At 44.2% G+C, this 25,492-nt stretch overlaps 1 protein-coding gene across 1 annotated transcript in view; it reads left to right on the forward strand.

Moving 5' to 3' along the window:
* LOC144106573 (poly [ADP-ribose] polymerase 2-like) overlaps window positions 1-18,014 on the forward strand; it is a 67,158-nt gene extending 49,144 nt beyond the window's left edge. The window contains exons 10-12 of the mRNA XM_077639420.1: window positions 1,321-1,638; window positions 4,624-4,751; window positions 16,492-18,014. Of these exons, the coding sequence (XP_077495546.1) occupies window positions 1,321-1,638; window positions 4,624-4,751; window positions 16,492-16,636 (591 nt within the window). The 3' untranslated portion in view covers window positions 16,637-18,014. The remainder of the gene's footprint in view (window positions 1-1,320; window positions 1,639-4,623; window positions 4,752-16,491) is intronic.
* Window positions 18,015-25,492: the final 7,478 nt, after the last annotated feature.

A 25,492-nucleotide genomic window follows, 5' to 3' on the forward strand; every position in this document is an offset into this window, starting at 1 on the left:
AAAGTCATCAGATATATCATTCTAGTTTTTGTAACTCTATCAAAAGCTTTGCTGTAATCTAGGTAAATTGCATCATCATTTTTGTTTTTAATTACCTATAATCCTGTCTTTGTACTAGTAAAGCACCTTTTATGGAAAGGTTTTGTCTATAACCATGCTGACATTGTTATTAAATTATATTTGTGAGAGAAACTGTCAACTCTGGCATTTCTTACGTTTTCGAGCTCTTTGGAAAAAACTGAAGTTTGGAGACCGGGCAATAATTGTGTGGTTCATATTTCCTGCCTTTTTTGTACTAACTTTTACCTGCGTAACCTTCATGTTCTGAGTGAAAACGCGTGTAGACAGTGCAAAGTTGAACTTATGAATTAATGCACGTGTAATGAAATTCAGTGCATGTTTAACTGGTCTGATTCTGATGCCATTGGCACCTCTACTGTGGCTGTTCTTAAAGGGCGACTCTTGCAAATTGTGGACCGTAGTCAGTTAATGACTCATTTATATTGCTGAGGGCTTTCTCATCAGAGTACATAAATTCATTTTATATATTCAAAAGATAATTTTGAATTGCCTAAACACATTGAAGCAAAACTTAAACTCCAGCGCACGGCTTTGTGTTACGTCAGTGACACTGCTCTTAACAAGCAAGCAGCATGGGCCCGCTGCGCCAAAAGCGAGCCGGCAGCAGAACAGCAGGTACGAAGACAGAGCGGGAATCCATAGCCGACAGGGAACGTGGCTGCTCCTTCTAGTAGACACCTTCAGTGTTAAAGACTTGCCATTTATGGATGGCCTGCCACTACGAGAAAGGCCTTGCCAGGATGTTGCTGGACAGGTGCAGCTTGTCACACTTTTTTCTTACTGAACGCTGAACCTTCCTGGTTTAAGCTGCTGCATTGGTTCACTAGTTATGGTGCTCGGCTGCTGGCCTGAAAGACTTGCGTTTGATGCCAGCCATGGCAGTCATTTCAATGCAGGCAGAATGCTAAAGGCCTGTGTACTGTACAGTGTGAGTGCACGTAAAAGAATCCCAGGTGGTCGAAACTATACGGAGCCCTCCACTACGGCGTCCGTCGTATCCCGAGTCACTGTGGGACATTAAATTCCATAAAACTATACCCAGTGTTTCGGGACATTTAACCACACAATTTACAATTTTACTATAGCTGCATTTTATAAATTAATATGGAACTCGGTTTGAGCTCGAAAAAATTTCTTCTATTAACTTTTCTATGAATAATGCAGCAGTGCAGATTAAATTGTCTCTTTGAATAATGCAGCAGTGCAGATTAAATTGTCTCTTACTCTTTTTTTTTTCAGCTTATTCTTCAAGCTGTGACTAACACACAAGGGGAAACGCACAATGCTTATCGGCTGGTGGTACAGAATGTGTTCAAAGTGCACAAGAAATCTCAGGAGGTTTCCTCTTTAGGAAATCGTCGAATGCTGTGGCATGGCTCGCGAGCTTCAAACTTCGCAGGCATTCTCAGTCAAGGACTCCGCATTGCTCCTCCTGAGGTTCCAAGCAATGGCTACATGTTTGGCAAAGGTATATACTTTGCTGACTGCGTCAGCAAGAGTGCCAACTACTGCATCTCTGAACGTAGAACCGAAGAGGGGCTGCTGCTTCTTTGTGAGGTAATTATGCTTTTGGTTGACTTATTCTTCTTTTCCACTGAGCACTGCGCAGCTTATTTCATTTCCTCCACAAAAGGTGCACAGTATTGCATTCGAGAATTATCTTGCACTACATCATTAACGCAGTTTTTTCCCCCCCCTCTAGTGGAAGAGGCTATGAGTGGAGCATCTTAGAAACCTGTTGAACAATTTCGTTGAAGGATTCTTCTTGTCTCTTGCCTCATTGGAAAGCCCAAAAAATTCTTTTGAAATTTGTCATACTTTGCAGTCTGCCTCTTATATGAAATAACAGGCCACAGGTTGCACGTACACTTTCAGGTCCTTCATATGTAGACAGACGCTCTGACTTAACTGCCACTGTTATTTTTCAGTCCTTTTAGGGGAGCCTCAAACTAAAGAATGTCAGATTCAGGGTCACTACACATGATATGTAGATTTGTGTTGCAGCCTGTCTTTACTTGCAGGGTCATGAAAGTGCAGCTTATTCACGGGTATGAAAGGGTTAGAGTGACTCAACTATATTTGTTGTGTTGTGAGTCGTGACACATGGCCAGTGTGTGCATAGTGTGTTAACCTTTTAATGCCCAGTGTCGCAAATTCGTCACATACTACTTGCACGCAGTGTGCTCATAACTGCATGGAGCTTGCATACAAAGTTTCATGGAAAGCCAGCACTTTTCAGTCAACGTTTGCCGTCACTGTGAGGAAGCGGTGTGAAGAAAAAGGGGGCACAAATGTGCGCCTTCCAGCCAGCATTGAACAATTCCTCGTCTCATTTTCTGAGAGCTCTTGTGGGAAAAACAAAGTTATTTGTTGGATGAACAGTTGTTTACTATCTGTGGGCCTTCAGGTTGATTTGAGGCCTTCGACTTCTTCTTTAACCCTTTCATACACGCATTATGTACTACTATTGACAAAAATGTAAAAATGTGTCTGTGTTTACTTTGGACACCCTACTTTACAAAATCAACTTAAATGGCTGAAAAACTTGAGAATTTCATGCACTCCGCACATTTTTGATCAGAGGATTTCAGCCCTATTCTTCAAAAGAGCACATTTATGCTCAGTTAATTATTTTTATTATCAGCTGCAGCCATTTCCCAAATGAAAAGCTATCTACATTGTCCTTTAGTAAAGGATTCCACCGTGTGAGAAAAGAAAAAAGTTGCAGCACCAGACAGCAGTTTCTACGCACACTGTAGAACTGTGCGACGTCCATCTTAATTACTTGTTCTTGAAAGATTGATCCTGCTTTCTAGGCATAAAACAAGCCTTGTCATTCTGTCCCGCAGGGATTTCAAATGCAGTCGGCAGCACTGACATTATGAGAACATCTTCTGACGCTTGAAAAAAAAAATATTTCTCTGCCAACACTGCCTCAGTGTTAGACTTAAGAGCGTTAGCTACGGGAGCTTCAAGTGTTTACATCGGTGTGCTCAGCAAACGTGGAGAAGACCAAATCCAAGACACAAGCAGTGCCATCTACCTCATTGATTTTGCACTACTGTTGCAATTACAGCCACCTTCGCTATATCCGGTATATTTCCTCGTCATATCAGTTAATAAGTTTTATAAACGTGTGCACCACATTACGACGAATTGTTTGACACCATCCGGAACTCACTGTGACAAACGGTTTCGGCCGTAATGGCCGTCTGAAGGTCCTCGGAAAGCTCGTCGTTGGAATCCCACACATTTTGGGCTTTACAGTTAGTAATTTTATCCTCAGGACATACCAAGTAATTTTACACCATGTCGAACATTCAGCGTCAAACGGGTGGCCCCCAAATTTTATGCAAATGGTGGTCCCGGGGGGGGGGGGGGGGGTCCACTTCGATCGCTACACGGGCATATATATATATATACACAACAGTTCGAAAGTATAGGTATCAATAGAGGCGCTACACGCCCACTGTTGCCCATGGTAACTGTTTTGGTCAACCGTTTCGGCAGGTATGTTTTTCCATTTCATGTATGTTTTTCCATTTCCATTTCATAGAAAACATTTGAAAAGGTAACAAGCAACCGTCAATCCGAAACCATGCATAAACAGCACAAACATGTCGTGTTCTAGTTTCCACAACAGTTAAGCCACGGCAGTTTCATTGCTGCTTCAGCATGAAGAGCATAGGGTGCACAGAGCTCTAATTTAGCGTCAAGTGCAACCATTATGTGACAATGAAGTTTTGAGAACTAAGCTTCCTCTTATGATTTTGTTTCACGGCCCAATCATTTAACTTAGGCATTATAACTTTTTGTTATGACTGTACGACGTTCTTCTGCAAGACAACTCTTAAGGCAGCTGTTTATGTGGTACATACTGCTACATGAGCGGCTGGTATAGAAAAAAAAAGGATAATGTAAACTGTATGTAGCTTTGACTGCACAGGAACATCATATATCTCACCGATGGCGCAGCCAGATGGCGTCGCAGCGAGTGAAGCAGCCGATTCGAGAGCCTTCTGCCGAACTGCGAGGCAACCAATATCCCTGGTCAGAGCTGGGGTAGGTTTAGCAGCTCCCCAGATGGTGCAGCCTCACGAATTATCTGCCCTGCTCGCTGCGACGAAAATTCAGCCGCAGCCGACTGCAGTTTTATGCCAGTTCCAGACAATCCAGGCAAGTTCAGATTTTAAATTATTTATCGAAAAACTCGGACTGTCATAAGCTACCTTGCGGTTGATGGCTGAGTACAAATAGGCCAGTAGTTTGCGCAGGAGAACTTTTTGCAACCTGGACAGATATATATGGAACACACAATATTTAGCAGTGATGAAAAATGTGTGGAGAAATGTGCTTTGTGAAGCACCTCACCTTATCTTTAGTTGAAAGCTAGATTCAAAAATAAATTGTGCGCTTACTTTGTGACATTTAAGCATTATCATAAGGACTATCATAAGCATGTGACAAGCAGTGACATTTACACTGTACAAGGGCAGGTAGTAACGTTCCATCTTACTCAAGTTCTTATAATAAAATGTGCAGGTGTCTCTGGGAAACATGGAGGGGTTTACGAGTGCTCAACAGAATGCACCTTCACTGCTGCCACGTGGCTACCACAGTGTACATGGGATGGGGAAATACTTTCCAGACCCCCGCAGAAATCTTGACATGTAAGTTATTTCTCTGTTTTGCATAAATTGAGGGGGCACTGGTCGTGGGCCCCCAAAAAATGCCCCGGAAACCAATTTTCGTTGTTCTGGAAATCAGTATTTTGACCGTAATATCAATTTAGATCATCGTGTGGGCTATTTGAGCTAGGGCGGACAATTTAACGGCGTGAAGGTTTTGGACACCTGGCTGGCTTAGTATGTCAATATCTCGGCATCTAGGACAGATAGAGATGTTAAATTGTCTGGTTAGATAGTATAGCATTAGCGTGATTGCGGACCTAAGTGAAATTACGTTAGCATGCCGCAAGCAAGCAGTTTCCACAGAGTTCTAGTATAGTGTCCTGAAAACGTTAACTGGCATCTACTTCACATGAAGGCTAAAGGTCCTTTTAAAATGGTCGGTACTGCTGCTAATTCGCAAAAGTAGTGTATTTTAGTCTTTTACAGCCAATTAATGCAGTAACGTTATTTCTGCCTGAAAAATTTCTCGAGCACTTCCTTGGCAATTCTGTAAAATAAGAGAACTAAACACATTGGCGATATGTAGTATAGGCAATTCTAAGTACAAATCATTCGAGCAAGAATACTTTCCATGATGTGATCAGATGTTTAATGCTTGAAAAAAATTTGTATATATATAAATTGCCATGAGAAATTGTTATAATACATAAAACACCATGACAAAGCTTGAAACCAATTTTTGTTGCGGTTCTAGTGGTTGTGTCTCTTCCTAGCAGTTGCAGACATTTGCAGCACAGCTTGAGGCCACGGTAGGCCCAGGAGCGCCAGAATGGAGAGTGTATCTAAAAACTAGGCTGAATTAAAGCTCACACTTTGCCATCAAAGCAAGGTAATACCCCTGTCAAGTGCACAAATTAAGTGCTCTTTGCCATCCCAAGTGACACTTTAGGCTACGCGATGCTAAACTCATAGAAAAAAAAAATGCCAACACAAGCGGAATTTTTGAAGAGGTCGACGAAAAAGAAAGAAAAAGCTTTAAACTTGACTGTTTGACTAGACTAGAATCTAGTGCACTGTAGTGTGACATGACAGCGCAAATAAAAGGAGCTTAAACAGTTTCTATGAAAAAAATAGAAATAGAAGAAAAGCCAAGACTATCCAGAATTTTGTTAACAAACAAGATGGCAGCTATGTGGCATGCAGCCATGGAGGAAAAAAAAACTGAGGAGGGAGCATTTGGCGAGAGCCTTGAAGCCTAGTCATAAAAAGTAAAAACACATTAAAAAGAAGAGTCTGTCCCACGTGATCGCTCCACGTGATAGCGTGCGGTGATATCTAGCTGCGCTGTGCTTGCGCATCCACAGACTAGTGCAGCAGACAGACTGTAGATCAACCTCTTTGCTGTAGATGCCCGCACCACGGGCTGCACAGACGTGCGCACTAAAACATACCAACACCAAAACACTAAGACTGACGGGGAGAGCCGAAAAACGGACGAGGGAGCGGCTTCACGAGCTCTTGGCTTGCAAAGGCTGGCCCCTTGGCATCGTGCTCTCTCCTCAGTTTTTTTCCTCCACGTATGCTGCGAAGTTGCGTTGCATCTGATCGTGTTCCTTGGTTGTGTTGCTTCGCTTATAGCTACAGCGAAAAAATTTTTTAAAAACAGTGTTGCAGCAAATAAGGTTAACTTGTGAGTATTTTTTATGCACCATACATATTGTGCCTTCAAAGTTGCTGCTATCGAGGTTACGCACTCGGTCCTCAAACTGTGTTCCGTGAACACATTCGGAGTGCACTCTTCTGCCAGTGACAGTCCACTTGCAAGTGACACACACTCCACAAGTGCACTTAACTTGCCTGCTTGACAGGGGTATAAGTCATAACAAAAGGCAACAACACCAGCAGTAACCGCTAGGCATGCCAACCAGAACCGCAACGACTGCTTATTCAGCTGAAGTGGGCGGCTCTCTCATAAGGGCGCTGCCATGTTTTCATGTCAAGTGTGCAAATGCCGCAGCAGCCATTGCCTTTACGCGATTGCGTGCTTAGCGGAATAACGGGTCCTCATTGCGCACGTGCAGAATGCTACCTTTGGTATAGCATTAGGGTACGCACACAATTTTCAGAACTTATTAGAGAGCCTTAGTATTGCGGCCTTAGGCTTTGGCGTCCCCGCTTCAGCCGAATAAGCAGTTCTTGCCTTTCCGGTCAGCACATTTGCCAGCACCTACTGCTGTTGTTGCCTTTCGCTATGACTCACCTTGCTTCGACAACAAAGTTTAAGCTGGAAATCATCAGCCCGGTTTTTGAGATAAGTTCTCGATTCTGGCGCTGTCAAGCCTAATGGGACCTCCTGCTGTGCTGCAACCATTTGCAACTGCTCTAAACGCAACAGAAATAGTTGCGCGCTTCGCCGTGGTGTTTTATGTATTTCAATAATTTATTACGATAAATATAATTAAATTTGCATAAATATTTCGAGTATGCTTTTCGGGAAATGACAAATATTCTTGCTTGAGCAGTTTGTATGTAGCATTTTCCTAACTACCTGGTGCCACAGTGTTTACAGTTCTTATTTAGCAGGCTTTGAATTGCCGAGGCATGTTCTTGGGTATTTTGCTGGTGGGAATAAGCGTTTCTGTGTCAGTAGGCTGTAAAAAGCTCCAAAATGTAATATTTTGGTGAATCACCGGCTGTGGCAACCATTATAAAAGCACCTTCGGCCTTTATATAACGTAGATTGTGCGAAACATTTTTGGTACGCTATACTAAAACTTTCAGTGGTGATAAGGTTCTTACGGCACGCTCGCGTAATTTTTCTTAAGTGCGCTATCACGCTAACGTTGTACTAAAACTGTCTATTATTGCACTCTTTATCGTTAAGACTATGTAGCCATGCATAAAAATTTATTGTTATTTAGCCATTTTTTTGCACCATGTTATTAATCAATGACTAATTGAAATAAATTATCATAGGAACTAACTTATCTGTGAAGAAAGCAATTTAAAGGGACTATGCAATAAATTAATTGAGATTACGTAAAGCAGATGAGAGATAGGCATTTTACCACTCGTCACCCCAACGCAAGAATTTTTGAGCTAGCATCAATAACAACGAAGATATAGATGATTAAGAATTACGCTCCTTCTTTCCCCCCTCAACTCGTACACGCAGGGCACCAGACAAAAATAAAGAAAACAGCTCTGGGACTGCGCCCCGCCCATGAATACGTTATCTGCTGACGTTCCTTTTGCAACTTCCGGTTGTCGCTCCTAGCGCCCCAACAGCAGTGTCGGTGGCGTGGCGGCATCTCTCCGGTCTCTCTTCGCCTTCCTGGATTGCGGCGCGCGTCAGGTTTCTTTGCTTGTCATCTGTTGTAGTTAGCAGTAATAAACCCGGACCTCGAGGTGCGACTGCTCGCTCATACGGCCGCGATGGTCATCGAGCCCTATGCGTGCGCACGAAGAACCGTGCGAGTGGCTCCGGAACTCCCGACAGAAGGAGGCGGCAGAGGAAAATTGAAAGCATATGCGCGAAGGCAATGCCCTGGCTCGCGCTTGCCCGAGAGGGTTGCGTGGCGGCACAAGCAGACGATTTTCACTGCTACTGGAAGTGTGCCCGTGACGTCGTGGCTGCCGTGGCTCCAGCGAATGACAGTGTGTGGTGGCCTGCTGACATCATGGGTATGGTGACGTCTATCTTCACAGATTTTAGTTTCAAAATCGATCACTATGAGCACACCAATAGGCCCGCGAATTCTAAAAAACGCGGTTTTTAAATATTCGTAGTAAATTGCCGGCTCAGTTTTGTAGACTCATACTTAGTGTGAATGCTTCTTAGCATCATTTCTAAGCATTGAAAATATTTACAAGCAACTTTTTATTTGTTGCATAGTCCCTTTAAGATTTTGAATCAGCTTTAAAAACTGAGAAAAGTGATATAGTTTCATCAGGCATGGACTAAAAATAAAGAAAAAAGCAGGCACGTGCAAATAGTGAATTTTCAGTTCAGAGCAAATAGTTTTGCTTGAATAATTCCGAAGCAAAGTGAATATCTTCGAATCAAAGCAAATAGCAGAGAGTTTCTTACTGTACACTAGAGGGAATGCTGGCGGCTGTTCACTTCATCCGCCATGGGCGCCCGAGGCATACCGAGAAAATAACACACCGGATTGACATCTAGAGGCTTGTTGACTGTGGTACGGAATGAATTTTTTTTGGTTGTTCAGTTTTGCTTTTACCACTGTAGTTTTTGCTGATGTTTTGTGTGCTTTGTTTTGTGGTTGTGTAGTGCAGCTATGCACACAGTTCATTTGCGATCCAAAGCATCCGAAGGTGCTTGACTCGAAGTGAGCTGAACACAGTGTCTGGTGCCTGCTAGGCCTAAATTCTGTTTGCCCCTCATAAATGGTGCCCAATCTGAATGGGCCACAAGGCATGCTGGGTACTCTGACTTCCGGGTCGTTCGGCGAGATGCATGTACAGCGTGTGTGTACAATGCCGTACATGCATTACTATGTCCCCGCTCGACATTTCGTATTTGAATTACTGGCGAAAAAGTGTTGAAAGTGTGAATGTTTCAGCGTGCGTAGTCTCCGCGCAGAAGTTTAAGACGCTTCATTCACTCGCTAAAAAGTTCTCCTGTTGTTACTATTATCATGCGGCTGCTACATTGATCTCTAATATATGTTAGGGCACATATTTCCGAGAGGTTTCACGATACCAGGTGCTGAATATATAAACTACCAGCAACCGTAGCCTAGCATTATGTACGAGTGCACTGCTGCGCACATTATAGCAGAGTGGCTGCGACAGCGAGGAGCTTGCATCATGAAAATTCCTCAGAGTACTTGCGGTGCTTTTTCTACACCAGCCGTGGTGGCCTAGTGTTTAGGGCAGTCGGCTACCAAATTGGAGGACTCGGGTTAAATCCGGGAAACAGCGGCCGGATTTCGAAGATGGCGAAGCATGAAAGGCGCCTGTGTGCTGTGTGATAGAACCTGTCTTAATCCGGAGCCTTTAACTGCAGCGTCCCTCACTGCACATGTATCGCTTCTAGATGTAGCACCATACAATTTACAATATTTTGTGATTTTATAGCCTTTACAAAGCTTTCACGTGCACTGCATCAGAGGGTTTCTTGCTTTGTGGTAGCACCGGAGCTGTCGTTTCCAGCAAGCGAGGTTTCCAGCGCGTTTTATTTGCTGCGCTAAAATTGGAACATGCGGCGTGTTGGGCTCCTCCCAAAAGTCTGTACTTAACAATGCTTCACAACCTTAGCAAAGGTGCACCATCTGTTTTGATGTCGAATAATGTTGCTGTCAGCTCAACTACTTTTGTCGATTATTTGCCATGGCTTATAATTACTACACAAGCTGGCATGCATAATAACTGTCTTAAGCAACTGAATTTCAGTTCGTCTGTAATGCAAAAATGCAACTGGGTGACAAATGTGTTGTATTTTAAGCCGTACTGTATTCTTTCTGCCAGTACGAATTGCACCGAGCATGCGCCGAGATTTGTGGCTGCAAACCTCTACTAATATGCATAAAGGGCATGAATAGGCAAGTGACATAGCAGCTATTCCAGCACTGAGAGAGGTGCACTCATTTACGTGCATAAGAACCTCACTCACACACAAAATTAACCATGGATAGTTATGCACTGCAATGCATTTCACAGCCTGCATGGTGGTATGGGACATTACATGCCATTTACGTATAACTTGCAGCTCTGAATGTTAAGAATTCCTGTGCTTGATTTCCCAATGCTGGTTGCTGCATTATGTAGATCAAAAAGAAGTGCTAAAACAATTTTTTTGCAAAAATATTTGCTCTATAAAGTGTGTCTGTTGAATGCAAAAAAATATTTCCCACTGTTCGCTATTTTTGGCGGTATGAAGAGAAAGCCCTCTCTCGCCATGGGCAAATTCGACGGCCATAGGCAAATTCGGCGGTCGTTTACGCCTGTCTGCTTTTCTGCTAATTTACTGGGATGTACAGTTACCATATTATATTACAGGACATACTGATTAAAACAACGCTTCCTTTCAACATATTGTCACCGATAAACGGTCGAAGCACACAGACCAGGTTTTATTAGATGTGCTGGGCGTGCAAGACAGTAGGGCGCTCGGGTGAGGAAGATGACAATCCTCTTGCCCCTAGAGTGCACAAGGCATGGCAAGTCGTCCCATCTCAAACAGTTCGGCCGCGGTATGACACCACCGGATTGATTAGTACTGTGGCATTACTCCCCCTATCTGAAGGGCAACGACTCGGTGCTGCAGCAATGAGACGCAGGAAGACAAGGGACGTTGCATGTGTCTGGCGGCTGGTGCAGACACGCCTGAAGCGCTAGCTGGCATGGCACGGCATCATCCGTGCGACATGGACGACTTGGAGGTCGGCCGTCTAGAGGAGCTAACTGTTCCCTGGGCGAGAACTTCATATTTCACCTCTCCGACTTGGCAAAGTACCTCGCAGGGCCCAAAATATCGGCACAGAAGCTTTTCGGAGCGCCCACACATGCGGATTGGGCTCCAAACCCAGACTTGTTCGCCGGGCTGGTAACTAACAGCTCTGTGGCGGAGGTTATAGCAGTGAGCGTCGGGGACTTGCTGGTGCCGGATGCGCTGTCGAGCGAGTTGGAGGGCGGATGAGGTACTACTAGTCGGAAGCAACATGGCATCCAGCATGGTTGTGGCTTCGCGACCATGCACTAAACGAAATGGAGTGAAGCGCGTCGTTTCCTGTAGATCAGTATTATAGGCAAATGTGGCGTAAGGGAGTATGGTGTCCCAGTTCCGGTGGTCTGGGTCAACATACATGAAAATCATGTCGGCGATCGTCTTGTTGAGCCCTTCGGTGAGTCCATCCGTTTGAGGGGGGTAAGTGGTTGTTTTGCGGTGACTTGTGCCTCTAAGGCACCTAACCTCCTGTGTAAGGGCCAAGGTGAACGCTGTTCCTCTGTCAGTTACAACGATGATGGGTGCACCGTGACGAAGCACAATATTTTGAACGAAACAGTTCACAATTTCCTCAGCGGGACCATGAGGGAGGGCTTTAGTTTCACAGTACTGGCTGAGGTAGTCTGTGGTGACTACAATGTTGCGGTTACCCAGCGAAGACTCCAGAAATGGGCCGACTAAGTCCATGTTGACTTGGTGGAAGGGGACTTGTGGCGGATCAATAGGCTGCAGTAGTCCCGCTGGCTTAGTCGATGGCGTCTTGTGACTTTGGCAGTCGCGGCAAGTTCTGGCGTAACGCTGGACAATTTCAGCAACCCTGGGCCAGTAGTACTTTTGGCGTATCCGCACCAAAGTGCGGGAAAAACCCAGGTGACCAGAAGATGGGTCATCATGGCACGCCTGCAGGACTTCATCGCGCAAGGCCGTAGGTACGACGAGCAGATAGGCAGCTTCCGTCGGCTTGTAGTTTTTCTTATACAGAATGCCGTCGCACAAGCAGAATGACAACAGTACACGCGAGAAGATTCGAGGGGGCGACGCAGCCCTTCCTTAAGATACTCAATGAGAGGCAGTAGTTCACTGTCGTCTCTTTGGTGCTGAGTGAGGACGGACGGGAAGATGGCACCGAGAAAAACAGAATCGTTGTCGGGATCAGCTTGGTTGTCCTTGATAGGAGCACGAGACAGACAGTCGGCATCACTGTGCTTCCTACCGGACTTAAAAACGATAATGACATCGAACTCTTGAAGGCGAAGACTCCAGCGTGCAATCCGTCCCGAGGATCTTTGAGGTTCGCCAGCCAACAAAGTGAATGGTGATCACTGACGGCTCTAAAAGGGCGCCCGTATAAATACAGGCGAAATTTGGTCACTGCCCACACAATTGCTGGGTATTCTTTTTCAGTAGTGGAATAGTTCGCCTCCGAGCTTGACAAGGTGCAGTTTGCGTATGCGATGACGCGTTCGAGACCATCCTGCCACTGCACAAGGACCGCACCGAGGCTGATGTTGCTGGCGTCTGTGTGCAGTTCAGTGTCGGCTGACTCTTTGAAGTGGCCAAGGATGGGCGTACTTTGGAGATGAGTACGGAGGTCTTCGAAGGCCTTGTGTTGCTACTGACCCCAGAGGAACGGTTCGGCATCTTTCGTGAGGCCAGTGAGGGGCTCAGTGATCTGGGAGAAGTTAAGCATAAAATGCCGATGATAGGCGCAGAGACCCAGAAAGCGGCGGACACTTCGCTTATCGGTTGGCACAGGAAAAGCAGCGACGACGGCTGTCTTATCAGGGTCAGGGCTGACTCCCTTAGCGCTCACGATGTGGCCGAGGAACTTCAACTCCTGGAAAGCGAAGTGACACTTTTCGGGCTAGAGGAAAAGACTGGCCTAACTAATTGCTGCGAACACAGCGCGCAGGCACCTTAGGTGCTCTTCGAACGTGGCGGAGAAGATGACTACGTCATGCAGATACACGAGGCAGGACTGCCATTTTAGATCGGAGCAGAGCACAGGTCGAAAGGGAGCACCCGGAATTCGTACTCACCATCATCATCATCATCATCAGCCTTACTGAGGTTCAGAACCAAAATTGGTCACCAAAAGTTCGGTTCGGCCCTTGTTCAGTTCAACAATTCCTCGAGCAACACAGACTTGCCGACCAAGGAGCAGCGGCAGGTTGGCTTCAGCGATGCCACGAATTTTGGTGATGTTTTCGCACTCTATGGTAACAAACATGCTGGCTCTTGCCGGGATCAATACGTGGTCGTCACAGATGCATAACTTAGCCCTGCGTGGCTCGGTATCGTCGTCGACAGGGCCTTGCGTGAAAAAAACGACACGATTAGCTCCTGAAGGTTGATAACGGCACTGTACACCTGAAGGAAATCCAAACCGAGTACGAGGTCCTTGGAGCACTCGGGTAACACATCAAAGCAGCCAGGGAAAGTAACACCACGGATCTGGATTCGCGAAGTGCAGACACTGATCAGAGTTACCACATGACCACCAGCTGTCCAGATCTGCAGCCCAGACCAAGGAGTCAATCTTCCTTAAGGCCGTGGCTAACCGCCCGCTGGTTACAGAAAAATCGGCGCCGGTATCCACGAGTGCGGTAACGTGGTTGTCGGCGGATACCAGAATTTCGGCGGAGACCAGTCGGTTGCAGCGCGTAGTCGAGGTTGTCTTGTCAGGTTGGTGTCGGTTGGAGCATCGCGGCAAATCGTCGGTTGGAGGCTCTTGACTCAGTCCAGTAGCGGCAGCCCTACTCCCGGAGGACGCCGTCTTCAGTTTTCCCAACGTGGGTCGTACCTCTGAACTGGCCAGAGGATGACGGGCGGCTGGGCGAAGAGAACCGCCTTGGAGACTGCGATCGGGACTGGCGTCACTGCGAGGTCGAAGATTGCACGTTACCAGCAAAGTACTGCTCGATATCCCGTGGTCTTTCACCGTAGCGTGGTCGAGGTGCGTCAGGTGGAAACCCCCTTAAACCCATTCTGCGGTAGGGGCAGTGGCGGAGGATGTGGCTGTGCTCCCCGCAGTGGTAACAGAGCGGCCGATTGCTTGCCGTACCCCACACGTGTGCTTTGCTCACGAGGGTCCTGGACTCATGCGGCACGGAGGGTACTGTTGCGGTTGGGTACTGCAGAAATGGCACAGCAGCTACGGGGGAAAAGGCTCGCATCGCTGGCCCGGGACTTCGTAGCGCCTCGCTGTACGTCATAACGGAGGGCGCCGGGTGTGGAACTGGGGGTGGCTGCACAACTCGTGGGATTTCTTCATGGACCACGTCCGTTACGGCAGCGACGCTCAGTTTTCAGAGGTTCACCTTGGTGGCAAGTGCTTGCAGGCCCTCCACCTCTTGAGAACTTGGGAGCTAGCTAACTCGCGATTCATTGAAGAGCCACAGCACGTGTTATTTTAATCAGTTGAGCTCTGAATTAAAAAAAAACTATCTTAAATTACAGGACACACACACACAGCTTTTAAACTTTTATTCTTGCAAAGACCTCTATAGACTTAATACTCTAAAATTTGGCTGTCAAAATTGTTCTAGGATCCTCTTTACAATAATGCTTTTGAATTTGAGAACACTGCCTCACCAGTCACCTATTTGATGATTTTTGTGAGTGTGTACAAAGAAATTCATTAATGCGGAAGCGTTAGATGGCTATGTTACGTCAGCAAAACCTTTTCTGCGCGACTGTTTCGTCCCATAAAGATAAATGTGAAGAAGTTTGATTGTGTTACATAGTGCGTGAGGAGATCTTCCTGTGGGAAAAATTTGGTGTATGAATTATATTCAGTAAAATAATTAAATGTGAAACTCACACTTTGGCTATGTCACCTCAGCAAAACCTCCGCATGATTGTGTCGTCCCATAAAGATAAATGTGGAAAAGTTTGATTGTGTTACATAGTGCGGGATGAGATCTTGCCATTCGAAAAATTTGGTTGATGAATTGTAATTAGGTAACTAAACGTGAAAATTGCACTTTGACATCACAATAGTCCCTTGTTTCGTGTCAGCAAAACTTGCTCTGCTCGATTACGTCGTTCTGTGAAGATAAATCTGCAAAACTTGGATCATGTTAGTGCGTGATGAGATCTTTTAGTGGGAAAAATTTGGTTGAATTGTAATTACTGAAGTAATTAAAAGTGAAAATTGCACTTGGACACCATAGTAGCCATGGATGTCGACATAGTAGCTGGACATCAAAACTAAGATAAAACGAAATAAAATAAAAAATGAAAAAAATTACCAGGGCACTTGCGTCTTCTTACATGCAGGAATGCGAAAGCATGGAACTTTGTAGAACGTGGTATTTTCCAGGACACCAGTACGCGATCTATTTTTTTAATTTATTTTCAATTTTTCTTGTTTTTATTATGTTTTTAAAATTTATTTTAGTCTTCACACCCAAGTGCTATGTCGACGTCCGTGGCTGTTTTGACATGCAGGTGCTAATGTTGACGTCCGTGCCTATTGTGGCGTCAAAGTGTAATTAAAGAAGTAATTGATTCATCAACCAAATGTTTCCCCACAACAAGATCTCATTATGCACAATATAACACAATCAAACTTTTGCACATCTTCACAGAACGACTAATCATGCGGAGAAAGTTCTGCTGACACAAAACTCAGGACATAGCCATCTAATGCTTTCACATAATAAAATAATAAATAGAACACATACTGGCGTCGTGGAAAAAATCCACGTTCTAGAAAGTTCCATGCTTTCACATTCCGCCACGTAAGCAGACTTAAGTGCCCTCAGAATTTTCTGAAACCAGCCAGTGGCTATATTCCTTTTTCATTAAAGGTACGGCAAATCCAAGAAAAATAAAGCTTTCTTTTCATCAATCCGCCTGTCCAATTATAATGCAGTTGTAAATGCAAATATATTTGCATATACAGGGTTTGCGACCGTAATATATACACCCAGTGTCAATACTTTATGGACCTGAAACTGAATTTTCTTGTGACCTTATTATGCAGTCCAAGGTGGAAGACATACTACCCATGTTATGTGGAAACACTGCACTGTTTCAGTCATTTTCAGGCTGCATGCTCAGGTCATAACAAAATGTTTTTCATGGCTGTAACCTTGATGCTGGCTGAGCAAAGCTTTGCTTGATACTTGAATGGTTGTCGCACGGTAGAGGGAGGTGCACAGTAGTGAGGTAAGTGAACAGGAGGTCTTGCATTCCACTAGATTCCTGCCCACTTAGACTATCGTTGCGCTCATTTGGTGTCAAGTGGCATTTTCCTGGGTTTGTTTCAGGTATAAATAGTGCACCTCTGTCTTGATTTTTCAGGGAGAATGGCACCGTATTAGCGTGTGGACGGCTGATCCTGGATCCACATATGAAATCGGTACTCCTGTACAATGAGTACATTGTGTACTCGAACAGCCAGGCCAAGATCGACTATCTTGTCAGGGTGAAATTTGACTGGTCATAGAACCTTGAATTGTACAGCTTACATTAGACTCTCACACAATGCACAGGATGCACCACACACAACAGAAACACTTGAGCATGTGGTTTTGTGGTTCTCGCAGTGCCAGCACACGGCATGCCCACAGCTGGTGTTGCAAGCGCCATCGAACCACGTGCTTAAGTGGTTTTGCCAATTGTGGTCCAGCCTATACATGCAGTAACTGCGTAATCACGACGCATGCTCAGAGTTGCAGTCCACGTGTGGCCGGGCCATTTTACGAATGTAATGGGCATGAAAGAAGAGGAAACTGCCATGACATTAGCTTCTGCTCCCGAGCGTTTGCATGGAAGCAAAAGGAAATGCGCATTTATCCCTTTGCTTCTGAGGTTTTGCATGGAAGGAAAAGGAGAAATTTGCATTCATTGAGACCAAGTGAAAAACGTAAAGATGCAATAATGCCACGGGCAGTACAAGCGTCATGTAAACATTACATGATAAAAGTTTTCATTCCATCTATGTTCAAAGGATATACAGGTTATCATTCTTTTAATGTGCGCTGACTCACTGCAACCACCGTGTTAGCTTTACATGGTTTTTGTTCGATTTGTGTTACAAGTTATCATTGCTCAAATGTATGTTAAGACTAAGTTCATATTGCAACTATTACATGAACTTTCTGTGGTAAAAGTTTAAATTGCATTTGTGTTAAAAGATGATACAAATTATTACTGTTTGTTCCAAGATGCAAGCTCTCATTTGAATTTATGTTGGCTCTACGTATAGTACGAGCATAATGTAAACGTTACGTGTTAGTAGTCTACTTCATTTGTGTTAAATGTCCGTACAAGGTACCATTGTTTGAATTTATGTTCACAGATGCCACACTCATATTGACTCAGTCAGCCTACATGTTCAGTCATTATTATTGTTTGTGTAGCAGTATACCAAGGTGCAGTATACTCTGTGCTTAAGTGATCATACAAGGAGGTACCATTGTTCGAATTTATGTTCACAGATGCCAGACACATATTGACTCAGTCAGCCTACATGTTCAGTCATTATTATTGTTTGTGTAGCAGTATACCAAGGTGCAGTATACTCTGTGCTTAAGTGATCATACAAGGAGGTACCATTGTTCGAATTTATGTTCACAGATGCCAGACACATATTGACTCAGTCAGCCTACATGTTCAGTCATTATTATTGTTTGTGTAGCAGTATACCAAGGTGCAGTATACTCTGTGCTTAAGTGATCATACAAGGAGGTACCATTGTTTGAATTTATGTTCACAGATGCCAGACACATACTGACTCAGTCAGCCTACATGTTCAGTCATTATTATTGTTTGTGTAGCAGTTTACCAAGGTGCAGTATACTCTGTGGTAAATAAAGTCCTACAAAACAGAAAAAGAAGCATTTTATTTTTGTCACATTCAAACATACTTTCTGCACAGTAATTGCTGGTGAGGAACGCACCTCTGAAATGGCAAAGAAAATAATGCATGAAGCAATTCTGTACCGCATTCATTGCTCATGTAGAAAGGAGCACAGACAAGAAATTTTTGCTCATGTGTTTTCTTTCAAATGATGCATTAGGCATTAGTACATATGGATTACAAGTGGTATATTCACCTTTGACTGCTAAGTAATGTATAATTGAGTTTCTTCTTGATGCTGTTTTAGTTTCATCAGCCGAACGATGGCTGTGATGTGTAGCTGTAGCTTCGGTCATGCCAGGCAGGAAAAAAATGGTAATATAACTCCTGATACGTTGTTTGTTGTCATTCCAGGTTTAGAAGCAGGCTGACTTAAGTGTTGTAGTGAATTGAAGCTACGTATCAGCGATTATATTGCAGTTTTTTTCGTGCCTCACATGACAAAGTGCACGTCTCAGCCATCCCGAAATAGAGCATGAGAGAAGAAATCTAAGAACGCATCATTTGAAAGAAGAAAACACACAACTAAAGTTGGGTGTCTGTAGCCCTTTCATGGCATATACTACCAAGAGTTCTCCCCTTTGTACTTAAGCAGTATGATTACAATGAGCTTCCTGGTGAAGTCACTGTGCTATGTGGCTCATCGATATGCTCCTCGCAGTTCTTTCTGCTTGTTGCATCACATTCACATGAGCCTGGCATAAAGCCTATAGACACCAGTGTATTCACGCGATAGTGTTATGGGAAACTGCCGAGAAACTGGCATAGTTGGCGTGTCGAGAAAACGGATTGGTCGAGAGGGCCGTGATGTCGGAACCACATGACCTCGCACGGTAATTCAAATGCCTTAACAATCGCACACAATTCCTCAAAAGGCGGCAGGGTCTTCACCATCAATCCACCACCATTGTGTAGTGCCTTTGAAGAAAGAAAAGCAGTTGTGCTAAAAAGAAATATGGTTGAGCTGGGACTCTAACCGCTGCACTATAGATTGTGAGCCAGGTGCGCTACCCCTCAATCACTAAGGAACATTCATTCGACTTAGTTCGTCTGACTTGATCTTGTGGTAAATGAAAAATAAAATAAAATAACAGTGTTCATGTGAAATGACATGGAAAGAGGACCCTGTGCCGCAGAAGGGACCCATGAACACTCGTATCATACCTCTAAGACGGGGCTCAAGTGTACCTCAAATTTTTTTATGCATCTTATGTCCATTTGATGCATCACCATTCCAAGGCATTCTGCACCTTGAATTATATTCCGGACTAGGCAGTGATGTGAACTTTGCAGTGCAGGGGAAATATGCGGTCTGTTGTATCTAATTATGAACAGACCTGATGAGAATGCATGCAGGCCTTTCTCAGTTATGGCATGGGGACTTGGGCAAGTTTGTATGTTACTGCAGAAATTGCTAACACAAACACAAGCTGTCTCCTTGATTTGGCTGCACTTACTGCACTAGTTCACAAAAGTGCCGTGCCAGTGCATCTCCAGTTCTTGCAGCGAGAGAGTGCATAAGTGCAGGAACGTTCGTCTGTTGTGGCCGTGTGTTGGTGTTTGTCGCGGGATTTGACATATGCATGGGATTGTGCTAGCTGTATTGAACCCTGTGCATCTGTTTGAAGTGGTGCATCTTGTGGAGCGGCTATGAAATTTGTTAATTACAAAAGTGGTGAAGAATTTGACACCGTCCTTTCCGTTGCGCTAGGCAAAGTGGCGCAGGCCGGTTGACCGTCAGCATTTCAAAGGATACTTGAATAACCTCTCGAATTCAAACTTTGCCGCCTCTTTAGGTTTCCGCTCGAGACGGCTTTTTACAGTTCATACGCGTGATTCAGGCTGTTGATGTTTTATCGAAAAGTGACTGCAGTTGTCTGCCTATTACAGAACAAAAGAGTTGCTTGATGACTTCCGACTATATTTGAACTCATCAACTCGAGTTCACTTTTGGCGGATGGTGACGGCGGAGTGACAGAGACTAACTGGCAGGCAAAGGTGTGGGCTGATGGTGACCTCAAGGCCAGTAGCTGCAATAAGCGGAGGTACTGATGTCGCAGCGAGCCATCACGAACGTTGCGATCACTTACGTATTAAAAAAATCTCACCATCTGCCTCTTATGGAAATGCTCCATCGGCGCTACGTGTGATAATAATACTTGCATACAAAATAGAAATGGTGTAAAGCAACATGCGAGGCTGGACAGAAAGATGAGAACCCATACACAGTGCGCCATTCACACACGTACGCGCACTATCATTTCAGCTTTTTGGTGAGGACACAGCGCAGATGCCACATCTATCACGGGTACGCGGCTGTCTCAACCATTTTCTCAATGCCACTCAGTAAATGGCCATTTAGCTATCTGCTATGGAGTGCGCCAAGCACCTTGCACTACTTGCACGAGAAGAGAACTTGCTGGGAGGCTAGTGCAGAAGAACTCGTGTAGCACGGAGTCAGATTGAGTGCGAGAATGCTGAGCCTTTTGAACTTGTGCAGAAAGTGCAGCCAAATCGAGGAGACTTCTGAAATACCAATGGTAACTTTTTGCGTGACAGCTAAATTTGAGGTTCTGAGCACCGCACAAACTGCTCCATCTTTCATAATCAGCTTATTAATGATGGCCACAATACACAAGGTAACCTTCAAAATTATGCTTTGCAGACGCTACTGCAGCTGTGGACATTCTGTGATGTCATAGCACCGCACAAACTGCTCCATCTTTCATAATCAGCTTATTAATGATGGCCACAATACACAAGGTAACCTTCAAAATTATGCTTTGCAGACGCTACTGCAGCTGTGGACATTCTGTGATGTCATGTGGCTCATCATGTGATGGTCAGCAACAACATGCTTCAAGTGCTGAGAATGCATGGTACTGGCAGACTCTAATCAAACAGCAAGCACATGTCCAAGATTTTCCCAAAGCAGCCGTGACCTTGACAAGTTATCACATTCAGACCGCACATTCATAAACATCTCAGTTGCATTACAAGGTCCCAAACAGTGCGTAGTGCTCACAAAACCAACACTGCAGCCAACAATGCCACTTACTATTGTAAGCAAGACATGGTGTCTGAAGAGTTGGTTCCAAAGGCTCTTCACAAGCAATTAATTTTCAGTGTGGAATTGAACTGAAAAACTGCCATTAACCTTTAAGAAAAATGCACCACTTTTCCACTTCTGCTCTAAACCATGACGTGAATTGCCTCTATTGGAACTGCTATTTATCTCCAAGGTTCTCTCTTGTTTGGGCATTGCCAGAGCTCTAGAAGCTATGCTGTCACGCTGCTTGTGTGCATGAGGCCACAACGTTTTTCTGTCAAGTGCCTCAAGTTGGGCCACTAAGTTACAAGTCAGTCTTTGCATATTACACAAGAATTATGCATACGTCAGCTGTAGACATAGTTTCTTGAATGATGGTGCATGATGCATTCTGTGGCTACATGTGATGGTGTTTTTAGCCGCATACATCTTGCAAGTGCAGAGCGGGCTTCTGCCAGCGTTTACTCGAATGGAAGAACAGACTGCTTTCAAGCTAATTTTTTTGACAATGCTTAACAAAGCCACCCAATGGTGACATCTTATTTTTATGATGCTACTAGCAGCATGCTAATGCCATGAAGAATAGTGGAAGGGTTAAGGTTGAAATAAATGCAGGAAGGGGCTGAAAACAACTTGGTACCCCCGAAAAGTGGCCCTTGTACACAATTCACACATTTTTGTGCTCCTTTCAATCTCTTACCATTCGTTGCATCTTTTCTTTTGTTGGATGAATTAACATTTCAGCACAGGTTTGTTTTCTTCTTGAGAAACGAGAGCAAGTTGGTGTGTACCATAAAAAAAAAGCGACACAGCACAGGGACGGGACGCATGAGTCACGGAATGCTCACACTGCGTGTGCTAGACCAAGCTTGCCCATGTAGCTTTCACTACATGCTAGCAATGCCGCTACTGGCCAAGGACCACGCACATGATGTGCCAAGCCTTGAACCTTGGCTCCCAACACACTAATGATGTCAAAATGAGAATGAAAGCAAGGAAACCTCACTGTTTGTGTAAAGCGTTTTAGAACGCCTTCAAAACAATTTTGCTGAACTGTGAACGTAAACAATTGCACTTCCAAACTGCAGCTGTGGTCTATAACTATAAGTTAGTGTTGCAAGTACACCAATACGAGCAAAATCTTTATACTGCATTGAAAAATTCACTGCACACAATATAGGTTTCCAGCAGACTATTCCTGTTATTGCCACCACTCCTGTGTAGTTTCTCCAAAGTCATCTGTGTGGGAACTAACTGCACGCGAATGTGCAAGGAGTTTCTGGAAAGTGCAGTTGCCATAAGCTAAGACAATCATTAAAGGATTTGCAAAGCGTTCTAGATAAAAAAATGAGGCTGAATACACTGCAGTCTGAATTCTCTAAGTGCTTTACACGGAAAAGCTCCTTTTACATCAAGCATAAATAAGTGAAAGCAACTCGCTCTAAACATCAATCCAGACTTCCGCCACAGTTTACCACAATCTGTATACAAATTTTAGCAAATTATGTGCCCAGGTTGCTGCATCAATGAGGCAGCTTACTTTTTCACTTTACTCATCAAAATTAACTTTGCCTGAAGGCAATTTTGTGCAGACTTTAGCAGCATGAGAAACACCTGAGCTGTTGTGAATAATGGAACTCATTAGGTGCTATCCGTCATTTTTTTTGTTCAGCACAAGCTGTCATTTTTGAGTACACCTTGCATCAAAAAGTATGGAAAGCAACTTTGGCACAGAACATTAACGTGTAGGGCAGACTGCTCAGTATTTATTAATGCACTGTGCAATACACACACTCAGAATTAGGCTGCATATATCTACCTATCCCAGCTTGTGTGCAAAGATGGCAATGAAATTAAAATATTTTGCTAATATTGCATTCCATAAACTTCAGATTGATGGGGTACACATAGGCTCATCTCCTAATTGAAGTCTAATGTCATTGACTCAAACAGCCCCATTCAAAAATGCATGATTAGCAGTGAGGTCTGCTTAGACAGCCATGAAAGCAAGAATGAAAGATTATAATCGCAGCACACTGTGGTAGGGCACACTTGGGTGACAATGCTGAAAAAAAAAGTTCATGTCCGTCATACCAAGCCTGCTATTATAGTGCCATCAAAAATGGTAATGTGACTTCAATGAATTGCCTATTTGCACACTCTTAAATGCTTCCTTTCATTATGAATGAAGTGCATTTTTGGCTATTTTTTGTTTTGCAATGTCAGCCAACTTCAGAATCGGAGCAACACAAAAAAGAAGGTGGTAATTTACATGGATGGCATTTACAACTGAATAAACCTTTCCAAGAAAGCACTCCCTGGGGGTGTGTTGGCATATTACTCGCTGTACCGCTACGTGCAGGGTGGGCATTGACCAGGGAGGGCTTCTTGGAATTGTCTAAAGGAAGCGAATGAAATGACGAATATGGAATCAAAAATCGCCAAAAGCAGGAATAAAAGCACAAGTCACTGAATTTTGGCATGAGGAATAAATATAAAATGGGCTACAGCATATCCGCCTTCATCAAAAATAACAATATACCAAACTGCATGAATGCCAAAAAACCTGACATAGAACAGACACAAATTACTCGAGCAGTGACTGCGAGCAAGCAGGAGTGATAATTACTTTTCTGGTAACGAGGGTGGCACCATCGGCGGCATTCAGCCCGCGATTTCAGGGTGCTCCCTTTCCATTTGCTTGATGATTTGGGCGAACTGCAAAACACCTAATGAAGAGAAGCAACATGTTATGTCCCATCAGTAGCGCATCCGTCCTTTGGCGTTCCCTAGCTGTGTCTACTGAGTTAGTTGCCTAAACATGCACGCATTAAGACACATAATCATCAATGGCACAGGCTGATCACCAGCGCAATTAATTATACATACATTTTCTATTACTAACATCACTCGACAGGATAGAATGTACGATACTTCTGGTGCCTAAACTGCCAAAGTATGTTCTCATAATTTGCGCACTGCTGCAAAGTTTAGCATGCCAGACAGTAATAACCAGGCACATAAAGCAGCAAAGAGGCATTCAAAAGCCTCTTCTAAACTGCAGCCTTTCCTAGCAGCAATTAATACGTTCTGGACAATAGAAGCCAACATGCAAAAGGTAGAAATTTATTTTGTACACTCAAACATAATGGTACTTTTACTGACTGCATACACACTGCAGCATGACTTGAATGCATTGCATGAATCCTGAAGGTTCCTTGCAGTTTTCAGATGTCTATAATCTGAACAATACAAAAATGCAAGAGTGATCTCCATAAAAGGTGCCAGAACAGAATAAATATTGCCTTTTCTGAGAAGCAAGAAAGAACATTGCATCAAAGTGCACGAACCTGGACTGCATAAAAGCAACATGTGATGGCTCGTACATGATGGTGGAGAGGACCCATTACACAATATTGCTCTGGGACCTCTCTGTATGACCAATCAGTGTATGCATGCATTTCTCATCATGTATTTTAAGAAACTAAACTTCAAACCATGCATCGTTTCGATTTAAATTTATTGTTATTTAAGGGTAAATCTATATCGAACGGATCCATAGCTGAAGGCTAGTTTCGGAGCCAATTCGCATAAATATTAAAGAGACCCTGAGGAGAAATTGAAGTTGGCTTGTATCGATAGAATACCAGCTCCTGATCACAGAAATGCCACTTTTACTGAAACAAAGCTCTTGTAAGGTAGAAAATAGCAAGAACCAAAATACAGGTATCGCCGCCACAGGCCAATCTCGCAAGTACAAGCGTGGCGACGTCATAGGACAAGAGACGCCACCTTGAAGGAATTTTCCTTCCTACGTTTTGCCGCGAGTCTCCGACGCTGACAAAGTAAGGTTGCGCGGTTCATTATTGAAGTAAGTTTTGTTTTGAAACCGATAGTGCACTTCTATCACACTAGGAAGACAGACAAAAAACAACCTGAATGTTGGAAGCAAAGAAAATCTATGCTTGGCGGCGCCCCAGGCGTTCAGGAGAGTCGATTTTGTATGGCGCTTCGCGTCTATGAGCTTTGCGTGCCCTCGACATGCAAGCGCCGAAAAGCAGAGGAACTCCAAGTGCCGCTTCAAGAGCTAGTTAACCTTTGAAGGAGCCTGTTAAGGCTGGTCAGATGATCGCCACGGTCGATGAAAAACTATGATGGCACGATGGTCGGTGATCGTTCAAGGCAGTTCGCAGTATAAAGAGCACTTGTGTCTTCGCACGCTCGCCCGGCGAAACATTCACGGCTGTGCCAGTCAACTTGAAACTACTTAACGGAACTCGTTTATTAGGGACGGGAGACAGATACAAGGCAGTTAAGAAAAATTGCTGATGGCCTAGCTCTGTTAGGCCAGGATATACGTAGCGAAAGCGCGTATATTTCTGCATCGGAAG

The sequence above is a fragment of the Amblyomma americanum genome, chromosome 10 (assembly GCF_052857255.1).
Source record: "Amblyomma americanum isolate KBUSLIRL-KWMA chromosome 10, ASM5285725v1, whole genome shotgun sequence".
Taxonomy (NCBI): domain Eukaryota; kingdom Metazoa; phylum Arthropoda; class Arachnida; order Ixodida; family Ixodidae; genus Amblyomma; species Amblyomma americanum.